The sequence below is a fragment of the Helianthus annuus genome, chromosome 6, assembly GCF_002127325.2.
Source record: "Helianthus annuus cultivar XRQ/B chromosome 6, HanXRQr2.0-SUNRISE, whole genome shotgun sequence".
Taxonomy (NCBI): domain Eukaryota; kingdom Viridiplantae; phylum Streptophyta; class Magnoliopsida; order Asterales; family Asteraceae; genus Helianthus; species Helianthus annuus.
In genome coordinates, this window is record NC_035438.2 from 25,963,139 (window position 1) to 25,988,616 (window position 25,478).

At 39.9% G+C, this 25,478-nt stretch overlaps 1 protein-coding gene across 1 annotated transcript; it reads right to left on the bottom strand.

Moving 5' to 3' along the window:
- Nucleotides 1-6,250: 6,250 nt before the first annotated feature.
- LOC110865046 (60S ribosomal protein L38) lies at nt 6,251-7,743 on the bottom strand. The gene is made up of 3 exons (XM_022114240.2): nt 7,616-7,743; nt 6,537-6,720; nt 6,251-6,459 (listed from the first exon to the last, which is right to left on the bottom strand). Exons 1-3 carry the CDS (start codon nt 7,616-7,618, stop codon nt 6,437-6,439), a joined length of 210 nt encoding a protein of 69 aa, XP_021969932.1. The 5' UTR covers nt 7,619-7,743; the 3' UTR covers nt 6,251-6,436.
- Nucleotides 7,744-25,478: the final 17,735 nt, after the last annotated feature.

Below are 25,478 nucleotides of genomic sequence, written 5' to 3' on the forward strand. Positions count from 1 at the left end.
AGGTCTGAACACATACCTTGGGATGATGCTACTAATGTGTTCCAATTTCTAGATGTTAAGCTTTCCACGTTGAATTCAGCACCTAACGTCATATTAGGTGGGAATTGGGTATCTTAACACGAGAAATCTCAGGTGGACTTTAATCCCATCCCTACAGCCGCCTTGTGCACAAGATCTCTACATAACTCTTTGGTTAAGTGGTCGGCTAAATTCTGTTGAGTTCTTACAAACTCCATCGATATCACCCCTTGCGTGATGAGCTCACGAATCATGTTGTGTCTAACACCTAAGTGTCTAGACTTCCCATTATACACTTGGCTATAGGCCTTAGCCAAAGTAGCAGCACTATCAAATCTAATAGATATTGGTGATATAGGTTTAGGCCACAATGGAATCTCATAAATCAAGTTTCTTAGCCACTCAGCTTCTCTACCAGCTGCGGCTAATGCTACAAACTCAGACTCCATTGTCGAATCAGTAATGCAAGTCTGTTTCTTAGATGCCCAAGATATGGCAGCTCCTCTAAGTAGAAAAGTCCATCCACTTGTGGAAGAATGATCTTCCTTGTTCTTAATCCAGCTTGCATCTGAATAACCTTCTAGAACTGAAGGAAATCCGGCATAAGTCAAACCATATTTCATAATTCCTTTCAAGTACCTAAATACTCGATTCATTGCTTGCCAATGACTTGCACCTGGATTGCTAGTATACCTACTAAGCTTTCCAACAGCATAAGCTATATCCGGTCTAGTGTTAATCATGGCATACATGAGGGATCCAATGGCTCTTGAATATTCAAGTTGGCTTACAGCTACACCTTCATTAGGTGAGAGCTTAAAAGCAGGATCCATTGGAGAGCTAACTGGAGAACTATCATGAAAATTAAACTTTTTCAATATCTTCTCCATATAATGAGATTGAGAGATAGATATGCCATTGTTCTCCCGTTTGATCCTTATACCAAGGATCACTTCCGCCTCTCCCATGTCTTTCATGTCAAAACAAGATGACAAAAATTTCTTTGTTTTATCAACTTGATCCTGGTCAGTACCGAAGATCAACATGTCATCTACATATAGACAAATTATGACTCCTTTCCTAGAATCATCAAATTTGCTATATACACACTTGTCTGCTTGGTTTAATACAAAACCATTAGACAAAACCACATCATCAAACTTTTGATGCCACTGTTTGGGTGCTTGCTTTAAGCCATACAATGACTTAACTAGCTTACACACCTTATGCTCATTACCAGGCATAACAAAACCCTCTGGTTGTTTCATATATATCTCCTCATCCAAATCACCATTCAGGAAAGCGGTTTTCACATCCATTTGGTGAATAACAAGATTGTGTATTGCAGCTAAGGCAACCAACAATCTAATAGTGGATATTCTTGCTACAGGAGCATATGTATCAAGGTAGTCAATTCCTTCATTTTGTCTAAAGCCTTGGATAACCAATCGGGCTTTAAACTTATCAATTGAACCATCTACTTTCATCTTCTTCTTGAAGATCCATTTACAACCAAGTGGGTTACACCCAGGGGGTAGATCAGACAGTTTCCAAGTGTTATTCTGCATAATAGAGTCCATCTCATCATTTATAGCTTCTTTCCAGAAAGCTACATCCCGAGATGCCATGGCTTCACTATAGGTTCTAGGATCTTCCTCAATATTAAAACAATATTGATATTGAATTTTAATTTCATCTCTAGATCCTTCAACCAAGTATAGCTGAAAATCATCACCAAATGATTTAGCTTTTCTTGCTCTACCACTCCTCCTAAGATCCGGAGAAGTATCAATCACTTGATCAGCCACGTGAGAGTTACTAGAGCTTGGAACCATGTCTCTAGGCCTAGGTATTGAAGAGAATCTATTCTCATCATACTCTGCAGTTCTTGCCTCAATTACCGTATGCACTAACACGTAGTCATTTGGTTCTATAACATAGAACCTATGAGCAAATGAATGCTCCGCATACCCAATGAAAATGCAGTCTATACCTATTTCCCCTAAGTTCCTTATCTTAGGATCAGTGAGCCTTACCACAGCTCTACAACCCCAAACTCTCAGCTTATGCAGCTCAGGTGGTTTTTTATACCAAAGATCAAAAGGAGTGGTCTTGTTCCTTTTATTTCGAACCCTATTTAGCAAATAGCAGGCTGTCAACAAAGCTCGACCCCAGCCAGGGGCTCTGCCCCTTGGACCCTGCTCCCAGGGGCGCTGCCCCCAGACCCCCGCCAAGGGGGCGCTGCCCCCTTGGAACCCCCATAGAGTACGGGCTCCGCCCATACGCTTCAAATTATAATAACTCAAACAAGCGTGCACTCCCGCACCTCCTAACTTGCTTGATGTGTATTATTATTCGCTTTGATCACCAAGTTAATCCCCGATTACACTAAAATATCTAACAACTACTCCCCTCCTCTTCTTGCACCCACACCTTAATCCAACGATCCTACTATATAACTATAACCTCTTCATTAACCTTCCTACCATGGTTGACTACAACATCCGATATATTAAACGCCAAACACCCATCTGAGGATGAAGCTTCCAACATTTGAACTACCAATCCAAATCTCTCTCCAATAGCATTAACCACCCTTTATCCCATAATTCTGACGGAGTTCCCCGAATTATTAACCGCACAAGCCGATTACACTCCGTTACTTGACCACCCCAAACCTCCATACTACTGGCCCAAACTTCCCTAAAATGTTTCAGCATCTCCAAAAATTCTAATTCCATTCTCGCCTCATTGAAACATATGAGAATTTTCAAACCACCGACATAAGCGGTTTTGGCTCCACTCATATAAATTTCTGAGAAAGGAGCATTCCAAATTATTCAAAACATCTAATGATCTCACCTATGTAAATCAATGACTTACCATTCCAAGCGTTATCAACTTTCGTAATTACCGGGTTTATACAATTAACCTTCTCCTCTTCTGATCCTCGTTTGACTCCACTGAAGATGAAGTGGTACACGAAACTGATGGAGGTGAAGTAGTATCCCGGAACATCCAGAATGTTTCAAGAATGAACGTGAAAATTTTCCGGATTTGTATCAAGTCGTAACAGTTGAAAACACTGGCGTTACTGACAAAATCATTAGATGAAAATATTGTGGTTTGAAAGGGGTATTCATTGTGAAGAGAAAAGGAGGGGTAATTCAATACTTTAGAACAGGTCTTGATCTTCAAACATTGCCAACATGGGATGCTCGCGAGTTGGGAAAGCTAGAAATGATAAATCCAAGCAACAGTAGCATCAGAGCAAATTTTGAAACACTTATTTTGCGTGAATGTCTGGGAGGCTTCTCAATCTTCAAGCCTAGACGGCCAAGATGAAGAGTTTCAAAAACAAGGGATCCAATCACAGGGAAGGAAGAGTAACATGGGTTATCGATCCAGCAAAGGTTGTCACGAGAGTAAAGATACCCCCAGAGCAAGCAGTTAAGCTTACGAATTTCAAAAAGTGGTTTTATGATGGAAAAACTGGCGAAGCTGTAATCAGATCAAACAACAACGAAGACATCAGAATCTTTGATCCGAAGGATGTATTTATATTTTTCTTATCTGGCCTGAACATACTCTACGGGCATAAAATACATGTAGGAGTTGGAAATGAATATCTTGAAGAAGGGATGCTATTTCAAAGAGCCGTAGAAAAAGCTCACCAGAGAAAGAAGGCGATGATGGAGATCATATACCGTATTCAAAAAACAAAAGGAGCTTGACGAAGCAACAAAGAAGAAAGAAGTTGAGCAATCGGCTGCCTCTCAATTTAAAACATCAATTCCAACAGACAAGGATCCGTCATCTGAATTAGAAATTCAAGAAAGTACCACCTCCGACTCCATCCACAAATGAAGCCACAAAGGAGAACCGACAACAAACTTGTGACGCTATTGATACTCAAGCCTCAACACCAAAAGATGCTGAAGACTCCTCAGCAAGCCCCAAGGTCCAAGACAAGGAATGAAGACTCTCAAATACGCAACGGTTAGGGGGATATTGTTAGAGCTTTTGAGACCCTTGGCATTCGAGTTTAATATTTTAGGGCCATTTTGTAAAGTTTAATAGGGGTTTTGTATAGCCTACGCGGCATATTTAATTACCCTGCATATTATAAATACGCAGGGTAGCCAACTTATATAAATGAATCACTACCACCTAGCCATTCCAAGTTTCTTTGACTAGGTGTGTGTTTATTGTGTATTCTCTGGATTGCTCTTATGTTTTTTTTTTTTGTATCAGATCTTTACATCCACGCTCTTGATTAGTGATAAACATTATGGGATTCCAAATCAACATTGGTTGATTCACACATATCATTAAGATTCTTCATCTTCTACTTTGTTTTCTAACTTTCATCACTCAAATACCTAATCAATAGGTGTTTGTGTGTTTATCAATCACTAACATTGTGCTCCATAGTGAATTTGGGACTCACACAAATGTATTAATTGAAGAGTAAATTACTTTTCGATTTCCTGTGTTTTAGTAGTTTTAACCACTTGAGTCCAAAATCAAAAAATTTGACACCCTGACTCCCTAAATTCTCATTTTATAACGTTTTGAGTCCAATTTGCCAACACCATCCACCAAGTCTGTTAACTACGAGGGCATTTTACTCATTTACACATAGAGTACAACTCTTTATCCACAATGTATAAGGAATAAATCTTTAATGAATACACACAAACATCTTTCACATACATACATATGCACTTCACCATCACCACTACACCACCACCATTGCACCACCACTCACGTGCCACCACCACACCTGCCACCATCATCGCACCACCACCACCACCACCGCATACCAACATCCACACAACCACTGTCACACATTCACCACTATCACAACCACCACCGTCCCATACTATCAGACACTTCTTCACACTACCAAAACCCCCAATTTCAACATAAACCCTAGAGTTCTAAACGAGCTTTGACCCGATCTAAACCCACTACCAAAACCCCCCAATTTCAACTATCCTCACTACACACCACTACCATTTAAACACCCCATCTGAACCATCTCTGAACCACCATCCTATTTCACCAACACCAACCGTTGCCTTCCTTACACCAATGACAACCTAGTCTTCAACCTATAACCACTTACGACTATTATCACCACCTTGTCTTTAAATAAAAGAGTAGAAACAGACAAGGGTTGTGTGTGAGAATTGTTGTTGGTGTGTTTTAGAGAGAGAAAGCGGGTGTGGCATAAAATGAGGTCGGCGGCTAGATGTGATTTCAAAATTTAGTACCATTTTCTACTTGGAAGTATCAGTGGGCCAGGAGTTTAATTTAGTGGCGGTGGTGATGGGGCGGTAGTTAATGATTTAATAGCGGTAATTTGTTCATTTAACAATCGTTAACATAATAATTCAAACAACATTAAAAAATAGAGTTAAAAGGTTACAAAATGAGAATTTGGGTACCTAGGGCGTTAAATCTTTTGATTTCGTACTCAAGTCGTTAAAACAACTAAAACACAGAAACTTAAAAAACAATTTACTCTTAATAAAATAATATTGTAATTCTTTAAAAGAAACTTAAGAGGCTGTAAATAGCGAGTATTTGAAGACATATTTGGAAATTTTTGACCCATTTCATCTATCTGACATAGTTCATTTAATTTAATTGACAGACCAAAATGGAGGTTAAAAATACCATACCACTTTTAAAATGTACCGATTTTACTATTGAGGAATAATTAAAATCACGCCAACCATTTTTATAGTTTCCTTTTGTTTGTGGCAATATGGAAAATGTATTGTATAAAAAAAAGGTAAAGTCTTAAATGCAATTAGGTTATGTGGTGCGGTATAAAAGCCCATATGGGCTTTATCACGTCGTATGAGCGCCACGTAAGCAAGGGTAGAGGCGCACAAACCCTTTTTTATTTTTATTTTGTTTAAAAGGGGCTTTAGAGGTGCACTCACACTCCCTTACCAAAGCCACCGTGTGACGACCACCACATGATTGAACTGCCGCTAGCATCTCCGCCCTATTGCCGCAAAGACGTCACAACCACCTAACTAACTAAACTAACCATACCATAGAGGGTCTGATAACTGATGTAAACCGAGTAACCAACGTATGAAGAAAAACTTATGCCTATTGTTGGATTTTAAAACACAAAATTCACCACTACTAAACTCAGTTCCCTAACAAGACTGGAAATAGGCAGAGATAACTGAATATAAACTCACAGAAAGACCGTTAAAATTAAGAAAATTTGTAAATAACGAATCATGACTAATTTCAGAACCATAAAGTCTCAAAAAACCAAAACGGGAACAAGTTCATACAACGCCTAATTAATAGCATGTAGAAACAACAATCTTTTTGATAAAACAAAACCTGAGTTGAAATCAATCCAACTAACATAAAGAACTCGCGTCTAAAGATCTTGTACGCTCAAACCTGCATCATTTACAATCAATTAGTAAAAATAAAAATAAAAAAAACCCAAGTCAATAAAGAACGTCTTTGAAATATACCTGGAGGAAGAGATTGCTTCAACTTGTTAGCCTTCTCAGCATCATGGACACATAATGTGTAGAGATACTTTGAGCATCTAACCTTGAACTTGACAACATCCTTGCTCCTTTTGATTTTCACGGACCGCGCATCCTTCCTTCTTGCGGTGAGGAGAAAATCCTTAATCTCGTGAATTTGCTTCGGCTGATAAATTAATAACATATCACAGAAAATGTATATCAATATCAAATCAAAACTAGACATAACAAAGGGCAGATTCAATTACAAGTATAAACATTTTAAATAACATTGTTTCGGTAATGAGGTACTCAGGCTCAGCTAGAAAATTCGAAACAAGTTCGTTTAGTAAATGAGCCCGAGCCTAAAAACAAGCTTCGCTTATCAAGCTCAAGCCTAAAAACGAACCCGAGCCTAGAAACTAGCCTGAACCTAGGCTTGGCTTATCATGCTAGAGCCAGCTAGCTAGCCTAAACAAGCCCATTATTTATATATTATTTAATTAATATTATATAAAAATAATTAAATAATAATATTTGATATTATTAAAAACTATGAAAAATAACTAAATTATATATGCAATAATAATTATAATTAATTAATAAATAATAAACAAAAGTCGAGCCAAGCTCAAGCTTGAAAAATTTAGAAACAAAGCCTAGATCGAACCAAGCTCAAGCTCGAGCTTTCATATGTTAAACAAGTTCGGGTTTGGCCCGTTTGCACAATTGCACCCGTAATCTCAATCAAATGCAAATGTACAACCCTAAAACTTAATAACCGATTAAAACAGGATCAAATTGAACGTTTCAAGGGACTGAATTCAGGTTTATTATGCAACACGGCCAATAAATAAATTCAGAGTGGCATAAAACAGATACACAGTGCTCAATTAACATCAAATCATACTTAAAAATAGTGAATATGCATATAAACTTTTAAGTTGAAAACTAAAGTTTAATATACTCATACAGGTGATGTGATAACAGAAGGTTATGAACTCAAAGATCAGATCACACCAAATGAAGAACATAATATCTATTTTCTTTATCAAGTGTTAAGAAAATGAAGGAGAGCATACCATTTTGGAGAAAGATTGACGGCCGAGAAGAGGAATACGATGAAACCCTGCCAATGAAAATAACCTAAAATGTGAAACTTATATGGATAACCTAGTGGGTAAGGATGTGGCCCATACTTTTGGATTGGGCTTAACGGATACACCGTTCAAGATTAGGCCCGTCATCCTCATACGGTACCATTTGGATAAGCTCAAATATCCAGAATTTCTATTTATTATAGGTTTTCGTTTGTGTTTTTATTTCTAGGTTTTGTTTTGTTTTTTTTTTTTCCTTTTTGTGTGAACGTACACTCTCCAACTCATCACTGTTAGAAATAACCCGTTGATGTGGCCTTACGGATCATTCGGTAACATTACCAATATGGCATAATAGTCTGGTTTTATCAAAAGCTTTCCCCTTTTTAAAACCGAGTTCACTATAACCAATGGCTCTGATACCAATCTGTCACACCCCCAAAATCCACACGCGGAGTATCACCGCTTGGAGGCGTGACTGACCAGGATCAAGCCACCAACATATTGAACAAGCATATAAGTAAGTTATAAAATCCAAACACAATACGATCGGTGTCCAAACAAAACATAGTTTAAGTTGCAAGAGGAACCATAATGTTGAAAACCAAAACATAAGTTTAAACGTTTCAAATGTTTAGCATGGCACACAGCTGTCCATGTCCCACAACGACTCTTTCCACTCCCACGCAAGCTTCATAGATACCTAACGACCTGCAAGGCATGTAACAAAGAGTCAACAATAAAGTTGAGCGAGTTCACAGGAAGTGTGTGTGTGTGTGTGTGTTTTAAAGTAGTTTCTCAAGAACTAGTTGTTTGTTTCCGACAGTAGGTTAAATCAACATTCCTTATTTTCCAAACCATAAACGGTGGGGGCTACCCCATGTTGTAAACCACTAGACTAGATGTATCTATAGGTGTCCTTCCCAATCCGAGGACAGAGGTACGTATTCAATACATAGGTTTAGCGTCAGTGTCCTTCCCAATCCGAGGACAGTGGTACGTAGTGTATACGTAGGTTTTGCGCAGGCGTCCTTCCCAATCCGAGGACGGAGGTACGTAGCGAGTACGTAGGTTTTGCGTTGGCGTCCTTCCCAATCCGAGGACGGAGGTACGTAGTATATACGTAGGTTTAACGCTGGCGTCTTTCCCAATCCGAGGACGGAGGTACGTAGTATATACGTAGGTTTAACGCTGGCGTCCTTCCCAATCTGAGGACGGTGGTAAGTAGTCTATTAGTGGTGAGAGTACAAGTTCTGTCGTAGCTATTCAATCCCATTCCCAACCCACCGGGAATCCCATGCCTTAGGAGTGTGAACTCACCTTGGTTTGCTCGGCAGATACATGAAAAGATCACTTGATCTATATGTGGTCAACCACGTCCTAACACGGTTACCATACAAGTCAGGTCTAGGTTCAAGTAGTGCACGTAAGTTTACACATAAGCTAACAGGTTACAAACACGCACCGATCATGGCAACACATTAACAGTCAAGTACATAACATATTCATACTTGTGCGATTCAAAAGATTGGGCTCGCACAAGTCTAACAGCCTTGTGCGATTCACCCATTGAAGCCCAAAGATACCCGGCCCAGTAACATAGCAGTCTAACATGTATACGGCCCAACAAATAAACATGAGTCTTGTGCGGTCCGGATGGTCTTGTGCGACTGACCCGTCCTTGTGCGATTGGGATTGGGCTTTGAGGCCCAATTGTCCAAACGTTCGTGTGTGGCCCAAGCCTTGTGCGATCGGCACTGTCTTGTGCGATCCACAAGGTCTTGTGCGATCATGCATAACCAAACAGTACCCTGTGCTTAGATGGCTGTACCTAGCTTGTGCGATCAGATCAGATCTTGTGTGACCTGATCTTGTGCGACCGACAAACTTGTGCGATTGGTTGTGTGATTGCCGTAAATCATGGTAATCAGTTACAAATCATTCAAACAGTTTCCTATTTCATATGTATTTCACCAAATCAATGATAACAGTTTTCCAATCATGCATTTGTCGATCAAATTGAATATTTACCAATTAATTCCTATGAACCCTAATTACAACAAATCATAATCAGCAACCTATCATAACATTCAATCGGATTAAACACCGAGATTAACACATATCATCCGAGTTTAAACACATCGCAGCCGATTTACATGCATCCGATTCAAGGTTATCATCACATAATCATCAACTCTAAATCGGTTTAAACACCCTACACAAGTGAGTCGATCTACATGAACAACCCTAGTGATTTACAATCATAAGCAATCATATATCATTCTCTAAATCGTTTTGTGAAAACATGTAGATCACAACATCAAGTAACATTCAATTAATAATTAAAACACTAACCGGAAAGCCAAAGAATTGGGTTGATCGAGATGGGGCTTCGGCTATGAGGATTGCCGTCGAACAAGAGAGAGAGAGGAGAGGAGAGAACTAGGGTTTTGTGTGTTAAGTGTTTGCAACTAATGGGAGAACAAACCCCCACTAATGGGTATGTCTTAGCTTAAATAGGTGGGTGGCCGAACCCATCATGGGTTGCCCATTGGTTTCGGATACAAGGAGTGCAAGATTGGGCCGAGGGATGTGTAGGACAAGGAACGAGTTGTGCGGCCCAACTGAATTGTGTGATCGGCCAAGTGTTGTGCGATCGGTTCGTTTTGTGTGATCCTATTACATACATACATGCACATAACATAATGATATACATATCAACATAACATTCAATTAATCATCCAGGTTCACATAATCACATAACGTTCACACCGGTTACATCAACGTACAAAGAGAGGTTTGAAATACGAGTTGTCACAATTTCAATCACACACCAACAAACCTATTAATGGTGATTTAATTTGGTATAGATGAAAAGTATTGAAATCGACTAATTAGTTAATTATGTTGGCAAAATTATCTTGCAAATTATGAAATCGTTTTGCAAAGATGTCAAAACCGGTTTGCAAGCCTTAGTTATTTATTTACTTATTTTTGCTCTCATATGGGACTAACTAGTGAATGGCCCAACTTAAGTATGCAAATTAAATGGCGAACTTCAGTGATCAATGATTGAACCAACCGGATATCATTTGATTAAACATTGAAGCTTAAGTTATGCCATCTTATGTGATTATCTGTATTTGCCTAATTTACATAAATATTTCATTTCTGGCCCAAAGGTGTTATGTTATGTTTATGTGCTTTACTTTATTATTTATGTGTGTTCATAATATATGAATTTTGGTCAAAGCCAAAGCGAAGCCAGAGTTCACGTAGAACACTAAAGACGGTCACTTTGCCTATCTTCTCTATGATTTCGAAAGGTCCAACGTCCTAACACGGTTACCATACAAGTCAGGTCTAGGTTCAAGTAGTGCACGTAAGTTCTGCTGGTAGGTTCAGTTTGTAGGCCACTTTGCCTATATTCTCTATGATTTCGAAAGGTCCAACGTATCGTGGGTTAAGTTTGCCTCGTTTGCCAAAACGAACAACACCCTTCCAAGGTGAGACTTTGAGTAGCACTCGATCCCCAACCTGGAACTCGAGTGGTTTCCTGCGCTTATCAGCGTAGCTTTTCTGACGGTCGCGAGCTGCCACCATTCATTGTCGTATCTGAGCAATCCTTTCTGTTGTATCTACCACAAGTTCTGGGCCAGTGATCTGGCTGTCGCCAACCTCTGCCCAACAAAGAGGTGATCGGCATTTACGCCCGTACAATGCCTCAAACGGAGCGGCCTGGATGCTGGTGTGGTAGCTGTTGTTATACGAAAATTCCACTAATGGCAAATGCTTTTCCCAGCCGTTGCCAAAATCAATTACACATGCCCTAAGCATGTCTTCAAGGGTTTGGATGGTGCGTTCAGACTGCCCATCCGTCTGTGGATGATAAGCTGTGCTCATATCTAAACGTGAGCCGAAGGACTTGTGTATTGCTTGCCACAGTTCGGAAGTACAACGTGCATCACGATCTGATATAATAGAGGTTGGCACTCCGTGCCTCGATACTACTTCCTTTAAGTACACGTCTGCTAAAGTAGAGAACTTATTCGTCTCTTTGATAGCCAGGAAGTGTGCAGACTTAGTTAATCGATCCACTATCACCCAAATAGTGTCATTTCCACGTTGAGATCTAGGCAGGCCAGTAACGAAATCCATGGAAAGTTGCTCCCATTTCCATTGTGGAATCTCTGGTTGTTGCAGTAGGCCTGATGGTTTCTGATATTCAGTCTTGACTCTCGCACAAGTCAAACATTTACCAACGTAGGTTGCTATGTGGGCTTTCATGCTAGGCCACCAATACGTAGTCTTCAAGTCGTGGTACATCTTATCCGAACCAGGATGTACTGAGTAACGAGACTTATGCGCTTCATCCATCACAAGCTCGCGTAAGTTTCCATAGAGTGGGACCCAAATACGCCCTGTCACGTAGTAGGCGCCGTCTTCCTTTCGTTCTAACCGTTTCCTCGATCCTCGTAAGGACTCAGCCCTGACGTTTTCTGGTTTCAATGCTTCAACCTGAGCATCTCGTATCTGAGTAGGAAGACTAGATTGAATTGTAAGTTGTAATGCCCGCATGCGCTTAGGTGTAGTATCCTTTTGACTGAGGGCGTCGACCACAACATTGGCTTTTCCCGGGTGGTACTTAATCGCGCATTCATAATCATTCAAAAGCTCTACTCATCGTCGTTGACGCATGTTTAACTCCTTTTGCTTAAAGATATGCTCGAGACTCCTGTGATCGGTGTATATGGTGCACCTGGTACCGTACAGGTAATGTCTCCATATCTTAAGAGCAAAAACAACTGCTCCCAATTCCAAGTCATGCGTAGTGTAGTTCCTTTCGTGAACTTTAAGTTGACATGACGTGTAAGCAATGACCTTGTCACGTTGCATCAACACACAGCCAAGTCCCTGAATGGATGCATCACAATAAACCACAAAATCGTCTATGCCATCAGGCAATGAGAGGATAGGTGCACTACAAAGTCTATCCTTTAAGTGCTGAAATGTCGTTTCCTGTGCATCACCCCAACGATAGGTGACACCCTTCTGAGTCAGCGAAGTGAGAGGTTGCGCAATCTTGGAGAAATCCTTGATAAACCTTCTGTAGTAACCTGCCAAACCCAAGAATTGGTGGATTTCTGTTGGTGTACGGGGCGCAGGCCAGTTCTTGATCGAGTCTACCTTGGATGGATCAACATGAATCCCATCCTTGTTTACCACATAGCCTAGGAAATGGACTTCACGAAGCCAGAAGTCGCATTTTGAGAACTTTGCATACAGTTGCTCTGTTCGAAGTAGTTCCAAAATAAGTTGCAGATGCTGCTCGTGTTCCTCCTGACTCTTGGAATAGATCAGGATATTGTCGATGAAAACTATAACAAACTTATCCAGGTAAGGTTTGCACACTCTGTTCATAAGTTCCATGAAGACCGCTGGTGCGTTTGTCAACCCAAAAGGCATAACCAGGAACTCGTAATGCCCGTAACGAGTTCTGAACGCTGTCTTAGAGATGTCCTTGTCTCGGACTCTCAGTTGATGGTATCCTGACCTTAAGTCAATCTTCGAGTAGTAGCTTGACCCTTGCATCTGGTCGAATAAGTCGTCAATGCGTGGAAGAGGATAGCGATTCTTCACGGTCACCTTGTTGAGTTGACGATAATCAATGCACATCCTGAAGGTACCGTCTTTCTTCTTAACGAACAACACTGGAGCTCCCCAAGGCGAAGAGCTAGGACGTATGAAACCCTTATCCAAGAGTTCTTGTAGTTGCACAGATAGTTCTTCCAATTCTGATGGAGCTAAGCGATACGGTGCACGAGCTATTAGTGCTGCTCCAGGAGCTAGCTCGATCTGAAACTCGACTTGTCGATGGGGCGGAAGTCCAGGTAATTCCTCAGGAAATACCTCTAGAAAATCTCATACAACGGGAATGTCTTCTATTCTCTTCTCTTTCGTTGATGCATCCGTAACGAGGGCTAAGATAGCTGCGTGGCCCTTACATAAACTGTCACACCCCGTTTTTCACGTGTTTCACCGGTGGGCCCGGTAGGGGATTACCGTGACGATGTTGGCAACAATATAGTCAAACCACACAATTATATAAATGCACAGCGGAAGCTTAAGATAAATATATAAACTTCAACCTCTGGTTGTAATATCAAATGTATTACAGAAGTTGAATATTTCCACAGTGGATCAAAATATAATAAAATATTGTTCATTCAGATGCGGCATCGAGTTTGCGAGACTATTCGTGATGCTTAGGAAGCTAATACCAGCCCATTTCGTATAGTACCTGCACTTAATCTTTTTTGGGGAAAATACGTCAGTTTACACTGGTAAATACATTCAACTGACACATTTGAAAATGTTTATTAAAATTGATTTGAATGCACAAGGCACAAACTCTTTTATAACTTGGGAAAATTATAATAAAATCTTGTGAACGTTTTACATGTTCTTTTATGCGTTCAGTAGCCCGGGTCGTGCCGGGTTAAAGATTTATAGACACACCACATTGCGTAAAACCGTAGTATAAAAACCAACGGCTACGTCTTTTAATTTAATGTCGACAATGTATACCGGGTGTACGCCTACACCGGGATGTCGATGGTCGTGGCCATTTCGTAAAATGATGCCAAGGATATCCGGGACAACGGTCATTAAACCCCCCAAAGGCTTTTAAGAAACAAAACTGTTTAAATGAGCCGATCATATTATTTAATTAACCACCTAAGTGATGGAAGAATATAATGCTCAATCAAGCGGTATTAACATACCGTAACCCAAGCCCATTTAGGGGAAATAAGTTAAAGTATTTACCTTTGCAAGTATATTTCCTTAATTTGGATTAAGTCGCCGATAGCTTTTACCGGGGCTCCTAATCTGGAACGAAGGTTTTAATTAACCTCTTAGAATCCTAACGGGTCTTTATATTGGCCGTAGCCTAGACCGGTCGGTTCCGGAATATAAATATGGTTTAATCGCGTGAAAGGCGAAAACCGAGAATGGAATGTGATTCTGCCCCAAACGAGTTCAGAGACTTGTTTTATATGGGTTCAAGGTTCACACTCTGGATTTTGGGGTTCAAATAATATAATTTGACCCGTATCGGCTAATTTATGAAAACTAGTTTCATAAGCCGAACCGTGCGCGCAATAGGCGAAACGGTTAACCATGAGAGTCTTACGCTTATTTCCTAAGTCAATATGCCTTAAAGAGGTTGTGGTATCAGTAGGATACCTTCCGTGATGCCCGTAACGAGTTTAAGTTAATATTATGCCCCGTAGGGGCTTTTTGGTCATTTTAAAGACTTTTAAAGGGCTTTTCGAGTTCTACAGGAAATCTGAGTTTCCCGAACAGCTTATAAAGTCTAAAATACTTTATTTATTATTTAAAATCAGTAGCAACTGGAATCGGGTCAAAAGACCTTGTAGAACTCATGTTTTGGCCGAAAAGGGCATATTCGGTATTTACCGAACCGTAGCCATAACCGCAGGTTATGAGCGAGGTAAAAATTATTAAAAATCTTTAAAATTCCCAAAATATTAATTTATAACAGTGGGTAAAAGTTTTGGTGACGAAATCTTGGTTTAGATAGGCGTTATGCTAATTGCGCCGTTTATTACAAAAGTTTATCTAAATTACGCTAATTAGCATAACTCTCATTCTAGACCTCGGATTGACGTGAAACTTTAAGGACATGCTTATAATTTAATAAGCAAGGTTATGGTGCGTTCACGTGTCTGAAACACTCGTTTTATTTTTAAAATGGCGTTACGGTCAACCTTTAGGCGTTTGACGGAAATACGCAAAAGACTTGGATAACTCATGAACCGATCACAGAGGTTTATACCAACATGTAACCTGGTCCTAAGAGAGTCCTAAGGTATGTCTATACCTCACTAAAACGGGTCAGAACTGAAGTCAATGCAAAAGTCAAACTTTTGCGACATTCGGCTCCGAACCGGTTCAATATAGCAAATGGTCGATTCAAACGAGCGCAAACAAGTTTATATGCTTAATATCATGTTTTATGAACATCAAAACAGGTTTCATAACGTATACATTACAGATTATGTAGGAAACGACAAAATGACTTTCTGTTGACTTTTTAAGTGCGCGTTTGACTCGATATTTGACATAGTTAGAGTGGTGATCAGAGGGAACCCTTTTAGAGGTTTATTACCCACATAAATACCAACTCAAAACCATTTTTGATTCGTCGTAAGACTGAACCATCACTGATTTATTGTAAAGTCAAACCGTAGTTACGACGGTTTGGTTTTTAGCTATTTACTAAGGAAATGTGAAACCACAAAGGGTTAGATCACTTACAGAAGCTTGAGACTTGTCTGTAGAGCAAAGAAGAAGACTTGGATGCTCTTGAAATGATCAGATAGGAGTGTTTTGAGTTGTGATGAACTTATGGACATAACCTTGCTATTTATAGCCAATGTCATGGTCCAAGATCATCACACAAGGGTCTACAAGTGCCCTTGGATGAATGGCAGGTGTCTTGGAGGATTATGGGTCGAGTAGGGGGCACCCATGCCTCATTTATTGGTTCTTGGTCGTTCATAATGCTCAAAAGGCAAGATGTTACAACTTTCTGCATCTGGGCGTCCCACGCGGCCCGCATGGGAGTTCCATGCCATTTTAATGCGGGTCGCCTAAGATTTGAATATCAGGCGTGTAAAAGAGAAGGCTCGCGGCCCGCCTCAACTTAACCATAACCATCACGCGGGTCGCGAGAGGCCTGGTTTCCAGAAATTTTAAATCTTTTGAAATGATTATCAGAATCTGGTAATTAATAACGAAATCTTTCGTAATGATTTGCCTGACCTTTCGGGTTTGAAGGGGTAACTTTGCGGTTTGGCCCTCGGTTAATTACAACTAAGGACCTCGTGTTATTTACCCGCGTTATTAAATCCCCGGTTAGTTTATTAATTATTCAGAAAGACTTAACTTTCATTATTGACGCTTTTAACCCTTCTTCTACGAATTCGATCGTAACTTTCTCGTTTCATAATGAAACTTCGCGAAATTTATATATTATATTTTAGTGAGTGTATAATACCGTTACAAAGCCTTGGGAACGTTAAAGGGTCACTCAGAGGTATAATTAAACATGTTGACACAGTTAACCCCTGTAGCTTGTAATCTCTCACTTTCTTTCGTGTTTCGCTTTCGTACGATCTATGATACATTCGTTTGAAGGTTCAAGCATTTATTTAGGGTTACTATTCAGTATATTTACCCTTGTTGACATTTATAACCCTCGAATTTATATACTTTCAAGGTTTGTCAAAATTAATCCTTTATTCAATATTAATGCCACGTGTAAACAAATGACACGTGTTAACACATTATTGGACGCAAAAATTCGAGGTGTTACATCCTCACCCCCTTAAAATAAATCTCGACCCGAGATTTACTCAAATAAATAGGGGTACTTTTCTTTCATTGTGTCTTCGACTTCCCACGTATATTCGGGACCTCTACGAGCATCCCATTTGGCCTTTACAATCGGTACGTGCTTTCTTCGAAGTTTCTTCACCTGTCGATCTTCAATCGACAAAGGTTTTTCTATGAACTTCAAGCTCTCATCTATATGCACATCTGTGTGTGGAATCACCAATGATTCATCGGCGAAGCACTTTTTGAGATTGCAGATGTGGAACACGTTGTGAATTCCATTGAGCTCTTTAGGCAAGTTCAACTTATAGGCAACTGATCCGATACGTTCAATGACCTCAAAAGGTCCTATGTATCTCGGACTCAGCTTGCCCTTCTTGCCGAAACGCATCACCCCTTTCCAGGGTGATACCTTAAGCAACACTTTTTCACCTACTTCGAAGTGAAGATCCTTACGTTTTGGATCAGCGTAGCTTTTCTGCCTATCACGGGCAGCCTTGAGACGTTCCCGGAACTGGACAATCTTGTCCGTTGTCTGGAAAACAATCTCTGGTCCTGATAATTGGACCTCTCCTACTTCCACCCAACAAACAGGCTGTGACAACCTGTAATTAACGCCTCTTAATTACGCGATTAACCAACGTTTAAGGCGATAATAAACAGTTTTTAAGGCACAAATTAACTTAATAAGGCTCTTGGTATGCCTAGGAACGCTTATCTAACCTTACAGTGCGTGTATGGTGGTTTACGGTAAATCTGCTAAATATTAAGCGACAACGAACTGACTCCGTATAAAATACTGACAACGCCGATAACCACAAATTTTATACGCGTATTTTACACTTATAAATTTGGTTTTGCGAATTTATTGTGCTTACGTACTTCAAAAACGCGAACGTGAACGTAAATGGAAAACGCGACTATAGGAAACGCATCGACAAAGAAATGGAAGCAACGGAGACGCGCATCACCTTCAGAACTGAAACTTTACGATATATTTAGTTTCATAATTAAATTTTAACAACCATAGTCGAAACCGGATCGAAAAACGAGTTGGAACAGCCACCGACGCAATCTACGCGCTTTTACGCAACCGAAGATTAAAATGCGACAACAACAACTACATACACTATTTTAACTATTTTTGAACCAAAAATTATGATTTATGACGTTACGAAGTGTTCGGGTTTTGATAACGAGTCTCGTAGGAATTACGGGCCACATAACTCGGGGACTGGGCTTGTGGGCCCTAGGCCTAAGCCCAAAGCCCACTAACTAACTAACCTAAGTATAAAAGACTAAGCAAACCCTAGTCTTCATTATTTTGATCGACCGCATACAAGACCCCCTTAACCACTTCACCTTCTCTCTACCTTATCCTCTAATTCAACAAATACAGATATAATTTCCTCACCCTCACTCTCGATTTCCCCTCTGTAACACAAAAAGGAATTTTGACTTTCAAATGTCAAGCCCACCTGCACTTCACCCTAACTCCCTCTCTCTCGTTTCCTTCCAGCAACCGGAATGACCGACGGAGCCGGCGACGGCCGGTGCTCCGAGGCGGTCCTCTCCGATGAGCGACACCCCACCCCCCTTCTTCTTCGAAGAGACCAACGGTGGCAGTGGTTGCTTCCAGCCGCGACATTCCCAAACACCTCACCCACACCCTCCGATCTACCTGATTCCGACAACTGGTGTGTCATAGGGTGGAGCCGGTGTCTGTTTCCGGCGAGGTACCCCCTCCGATGAAGATTTGCGGCGGCGGCGGTCCATGATACCGACCGATCAGTTCCCGAGAGATTGAAGATGATGGTCGATTTTGAACATGGGGACTACGGCAGTGAGATGGGCAGACGGGTCGGGTGGACTCGGGTCAACCACAGATTTTCGGTTCAACAATCAGGTTCGGTTTGTACATGATGAGATCGGGTCAGGTCAGAATGGCTTCTGCTCGAGTATGAACGGTTCGGGTCAGGTCAATTTACGGGTCAACTCAGTTCAGTTGGGTGGTGCCAGTTCATGTTTGGTTCGGGTTCGGGTCAAACCCGGTTGAATCGGTCAACAACCGAGTCAACTCGGGTCAACAATGCAGATCGGTTCAGTTTCAGTCAAAGATTGGTTTATTTCGGGTTCGGCTCAGCAAAGGATTAACTCGGTTAAGGTTCTGATTAAACACGGTTCGACTCGGTCAAACCTGGTCAACTTGGCGAGTTAACTCGGTCAACAATTGGTCAACTGAGGTCAAACTCAGTCAACACGACCTGGTAACAACATTTAAACGACGCGAAATATTTAGTTACATTAGTTTAGCTTTTAGTTAGTTATACGCGACCGAGCTTTAACCGTTTCGATTAAAATTAGTTACATTTTGGTAAATTCGACGAGTTTTATATACATTGTTTGCTTGGTGAAAATTGTTGAATTTTGATAAAAATAGCGACAACTTGTGTTGTCGGGGCGTCCAAAAACAGACGAAACTCTGCCCGATTTTCATAAAAATCCGAAACACGAAACGTATTTTATTCCAAAAACGACACTTACAAAAAAATCGAGTTTTCTTATAAGATAAAATATAAAGTGTATCACTTATTTTGACGATGTTTACTAGCTAACGAAAAACCCGATACTTAATTTAAATAAATATAATTCTTTATATTTGTTTCAAACGTACAAACCTCGGAAACTTTCACAACGAAACTATAATTAGTATATTTCGTTCTAACGTCGTTATTCGTGTAATATTTTTTTAAAATAAATATAATTAGTTATATTTATTTCAAATGTCGTTAATATTTACAAATATAATTGTTTTATATTCATTTTAAACGACGGAACCCGGAATTTATATATTCCAAATATTTAGTATATGATAATCTGAGCGTCTTTATAACATAAATATAATAGTTTATATTTATTTCAAATATCGCGAATTCGAATATTTATTTCAAGCGACGACAACTCGATTATTTTCGAGTGTTTTTATAACAACAGTATATTTGTATATTCGTTTCAAGCATCAAGTTTCTGCATAGATATATATATATATATATATATATATATATATATATATATATATATATATATATTTCCATCCTACGAAAACAACGGTATATTACCGCATCATATACGACACAACAAGACGCGCCTTTATCCGTACACATATTTCTATTCGCGACAACTAACACGGCTAAATAAATATATTTTAAATTTATAGATATAAATATATATACGTCCAAAATCACTCGAAAACTAAGTCGATCTCGAAACTTAGTTTTATCCCTATTATAAACGGGATCAATTAACCATAGAATGGTTATTCTAAATCAAGATAGCACCTTAATAGAATCGTTTAGTTGACGATTCGGTAGAGCTCGGACACGTAGTTTAACTACGTTATTTTATTAGAAAACTTATAAGTATTCCTTCGTAGGAATGTTATAGTTGCACGCTAGCTAATTCATGTTCTTGGAAGGACACTTTGGAATCACGCTAAGCTAGTTTTGCACAGGAATGTCAAGGTGAGTTCATAACCCCCACTTTTTACTGTTTTACATTTTTATAAATGTTTTCGGGGGTGGAAAGACATGCAAGTTTTTGCAAAAGTAAATAACTTTTCGATGAACGAAAACTCATATTTCTCAACCATGTTTGCGAAGGGATTTCAAGGAAACTCGAATGGTTTACGAACAATTTATACAAACATACCGGTTTTACGAAACGTGCATGATTTTCTAATGGGTACGGGCGACACAGTCGAGGTGATTCGACACAGTCGAGGTGATTCGACACAGTCGAGGGGAATCGGCACAGTCGAGGGGATTCAACACAGTCGAGGTTATTCGACACAGTCGAGGTGATTCACACAGTCGAGGTGATTCGACACAGTCGAAGTGATTCACACAGTCGAGGTGATTCGACACAGTCGAGGTGATTCGACACTAAAAACCGTCTACACAGGTTGAGTACTTCCTATGTCGCCGCATACGTTAATGTCCTCGCGAAACATTAACGATCAACCTGTTCATAGACGCTTTACATACCCATTTACAACATTAAAACTTTCCTATATTCATAAGATTCATTTGATGGAAACTCACAAATACATGAATTACAAACTTTGGTAACGTTTTTCAAGTTATACCTAAGTAAGAGGAAGCGCTGATCCTGCTTACAAAGGTTCGTTTGGGCTCGGCCCTTTCTCTCTCGTGCAATGCACAAAGACTCTCGTGGGCTAGACCCACATTTTTCATATATCATGCCGAGAAAATGATTTTACTATATTTTCTCAACAACTTTAAAACCGGTTATCAAAAAGATTTCTTTTAAATCTTTTCAAAACAAACTATGAACTCGCTCAACTTTATGTTGACTTTTTTGCATGTTCTTTCTCAGGTTACATTTTTAAAACTATGGAATGGTTGGAATAGGAGAACCCACGGGATCTCGAGTACTTAGCGGGCGTTTATTGTTTAGAAGTCTTAGCCTTTTGCTTCCGCTGTGCAATGAAGATACCAGTCCCGTCACGCCATGCTCTGATAATTCGGGGTGTGACAGATTGGTATCAGAGCTATAGGTTACAGCGAATTAGGTTTCTGTAGAGATACCTAGGCTCTAACCTCATTTCCTCTGGGGACTTAGATTTATAAGACGTTGAATACACACAGAACGCCTAGGACTCGAATATGGGTTCCAACCGTTGCCGAAAACAATGAGTCAATTGTTTTGATTTTAATCATGCACAAGTGTTTCCTTTGATACACGGTACATGAAACGATTACACACAGAAAACAAAAACCTTGAGGGTTTTGGTAACGCGCATTTAGGATCTTTGGAAAACTTATGTCGAAACTTATTAAAGGTCCTCCCTTAGGAACTGTGACTAACAACCATGGCAAACGCCATTATATTATGTCGTCTATGCTATCTTACTTACCCGAACAGGTAACCTACGCGGAACGAAACACTAGTGCACGAGTATACATGAAACTCAAATTATACATCAACGGATGTCGGAGCACATCATATTCTACGCAGAACGAAACGCTAGTGAACAGGTATACATGAAACTTAAGCTATACGTCAGTGGACGTCGAAGTACATCACACACGATTTTCGAGGCAAGGCCTTGGGGAAAACCACAAATGGTCACGACAACAACGATGCTAATCCTGTCAGCGGGAGAACTACGGATCGAAATGCGGCAATTTGCCAAGTGATCCTGCAAGCAACACAAATCATGCTGAGGTACGTTGAAACAAGGTTTCATAACGATCGATACTAGGTCTAATGAGACTCACAACTATGGGCGCTGCAAAAGAAGTCACACGTCTCCGCATTCCCCCTATTTCATTAATGGCGATTACGCTATGTTCGACATTCCATGGTAATGTCAACTAACAAACGATTATCATGCGAAATTCCAGGTAAAGTCCTTAGATTTCTTTTGTTGAAATTTCGACTTTTTGCATATAGTGAGTAGACTTTCATACTTCTACTCCCCCTAATGATCATTGCATCACAAAAATTTTCTTTCGTAATAGTGAATGCTCATTTGTTTCATTCTTGATGAATTCATATTTATACATGCGTCGTTTGTTATGCATGTGACTTCACTCGAAATTGTTGCTTTATCAACGTTCAATATTGTTTCTCTACGTTGATTATTGCATTGTGATTTGGACGATTGCATTGTTGTAAAGCGTTGACTCCTTGATATCGAGTCAATGAAACTTGTTGGATCTCTTTTCCTTTTCAAGCTACATACATGGTTTTTCGTTGTAACCATGTTGAAATTTCGTATCGATACGTGCATTCATTGTTGAAATGTGACTAAACCAAGTTCAATTGTTTGAACTTGCTCATGATATATATTCAATTCAAGGTCTAATATGATGAATTGAAGTCATCATATTCTACATAATCCCAACAAGCACTTCATTTGCTTTGAACCATAACATGCTTGTTTGGTCTTCGACTTCATTGAGTCGTTTCTTTGATCACGATCACCTTGTGGTGGCGTCTCACATATTTGAAGCTTGCGCTAATCTCTTTGCTTAACTCATGTACGGATTTAATTATTTATTTAGTTGTTTATTGATATTAAATCCGCTTTGTTAATTATCATGTTAAAACAGTCTTAATACAATCGTGTGTTAAGATAATGGTACACAAGTTCATGTCATATTTCGGTGTGCCTCTTAACGGATCTTTCATCATCGAACGAACATTTTGGTGATATTCATTGCTTTTCATCTTTACTCGAAAACATTATTTATTTGTTCCATTATCAATTGAAAATCTCATGATGTTTGTTTGGAACAATCATTCACATTTATTTTGTTGAGCCCTTCATCTGATTTCATACACGGTGATACTTGTTCGGTCATCGCTATTATTGAATTGTTTCATTCAATACGACACCTTGTGGTGTCGGTATAAACTTGTAGTTTGGGCTAATCATGATCGAGCGTTTCATGCAAAACACGGTGATACTTGTTCGGTCACCGCTATTATCGAATTATTTCATTCACTACGACACCTTGTGGTGTCGGTATAAACTTGTAGCTTGTGCTAATCACGATCAGCCGTTTCATTGGAAATTATTTATGTTTTTCGTTTGACACATCGTTTGAATAGTCTTAATGCAATTATGTATTAAGACGATGATACACCAGGTTCGGTTGTATTTCGTTTCGGTGTATCCTTGCAACTTGGTAATGTCAACGCGTGATTTTATTCGTTTAAGGGTTCGATAGTTGATAAATCATTTTTATGATTCTACTTATTTGAGTTTGTTGAATTCGAGTTTCAATCATACAACAACCAACGCAAGAATCCGTTGGTAGTAAATTCTATTGTTTCAAAAATTTACTTGCATATTGTGAACGTTCACTTGGAATTCTATTGGTCGAAATTTCTCTTTTGTTGAATCCTCGTAAACTTACTCACATTGGTGATAGTATCACTACGCTTCGTTCACTTGACATCGATTTTCGAAACAAACTCAGTTGAACCGTTGGGTTTTTATTGATGCAAAATGTCCTTACATTCACGCAATCTGAATAAATTTTGATTCGATTACGCGGTCATTTACTTTGATATTTTTCGGACTTACCTAGGAACGGCACAACTTTAAGGAGATAACATAGTCTAAATTTCGAGGACGGAATTTCTGCAACAGGGGGAGAATGTGACAACCTGTAATTAACGCCTCTTAATTACGCGATTAACCAACGTTTAAGGCGATAATAAACAGTTTTTAAGGCACAAATTAACTTAATAAGGCTCTTGGTATGCCTAGGAACGCTTATCTAACCTTACAGTGCGTGTATGGTGGTTTACGGTAAATCTGCTAAATATTAAGCGACAACGAACTGACTCCATATAAAATACTGACAACGCCGATAACCACAAATTTTATACGCGTATTTTACACTTATAAATTTGGTTTTGCGAATTTATTGTGCTTACGTACTTCAAAAACGCGAACGTGAACGTAAATGGAAAACGCGACTATAGGAAACGCATCGACAAAGAAATGGAAGCAACGGAGACGCGCATCACCTTCAGAACTGAAACTTTACGATATATTTAGTTTCATAATTAAATTTTAACAACCATAGTCGAAACCGGATCGAAAAACGAGTTGGAACAGCCACCGACGCAATCTACGCGCTTTTACGCAACCGAAGATTAAAATGCGACAACAACAACTACATACACTATTTTAACTATTTTTGAACCAAAAATTATGATTTATGATGTTACGAAGTGTTCGGGTTTTGATAACGAGTCTCGTAGGAATTACGGGCCACATAACTCGGGGACTAGGCTTGTGGGCCCTAGGCCCAAGCCCAAAGCCCACTAACTAACTAACCTAAGTATAAAAGACTAAGCAAACCCTAGTCTTCATTATTTTGATCGACCGCATACAAGACCCCTTTAACCACTTCACCTTCTCTCTACCTTATCCTCTAATTCAACAAATACAGATATAATTTCCTCACCCTCACTCTCGATTTCCCCTCTGTAACACAAAAAGGAATTTTGACTTTCAAATGTCAAGCCCACCTGCACTTCACCCTAACTCCCTCTCTCTCGTTTCCTTCCAGCAACCGGAATGACCGACGGAGCCGGCGACGGCCGGTGCTCCGAGGCGGTCCTCTCCGATGAGCGACACCCCACCCCCCTTCTTCTTCGAAGAGACCAACGGTGGCAGTGGTTGCTTCCAGCCGCGACATTCCCAAACACCTCACCCACACCCTCCGATCTACCTGATTCCGACAACTGGTGTGTCATAGGGTGGAGCCGGTGTCTGTTTCCGGCGAGGTACCCCCTCCGATGAAGATTTGCGGCGGCGGCGGTCCATGATACCGACCGATCAGTTCCCGAGAGATTGAAGATGATGGTCGATTTTGAACAT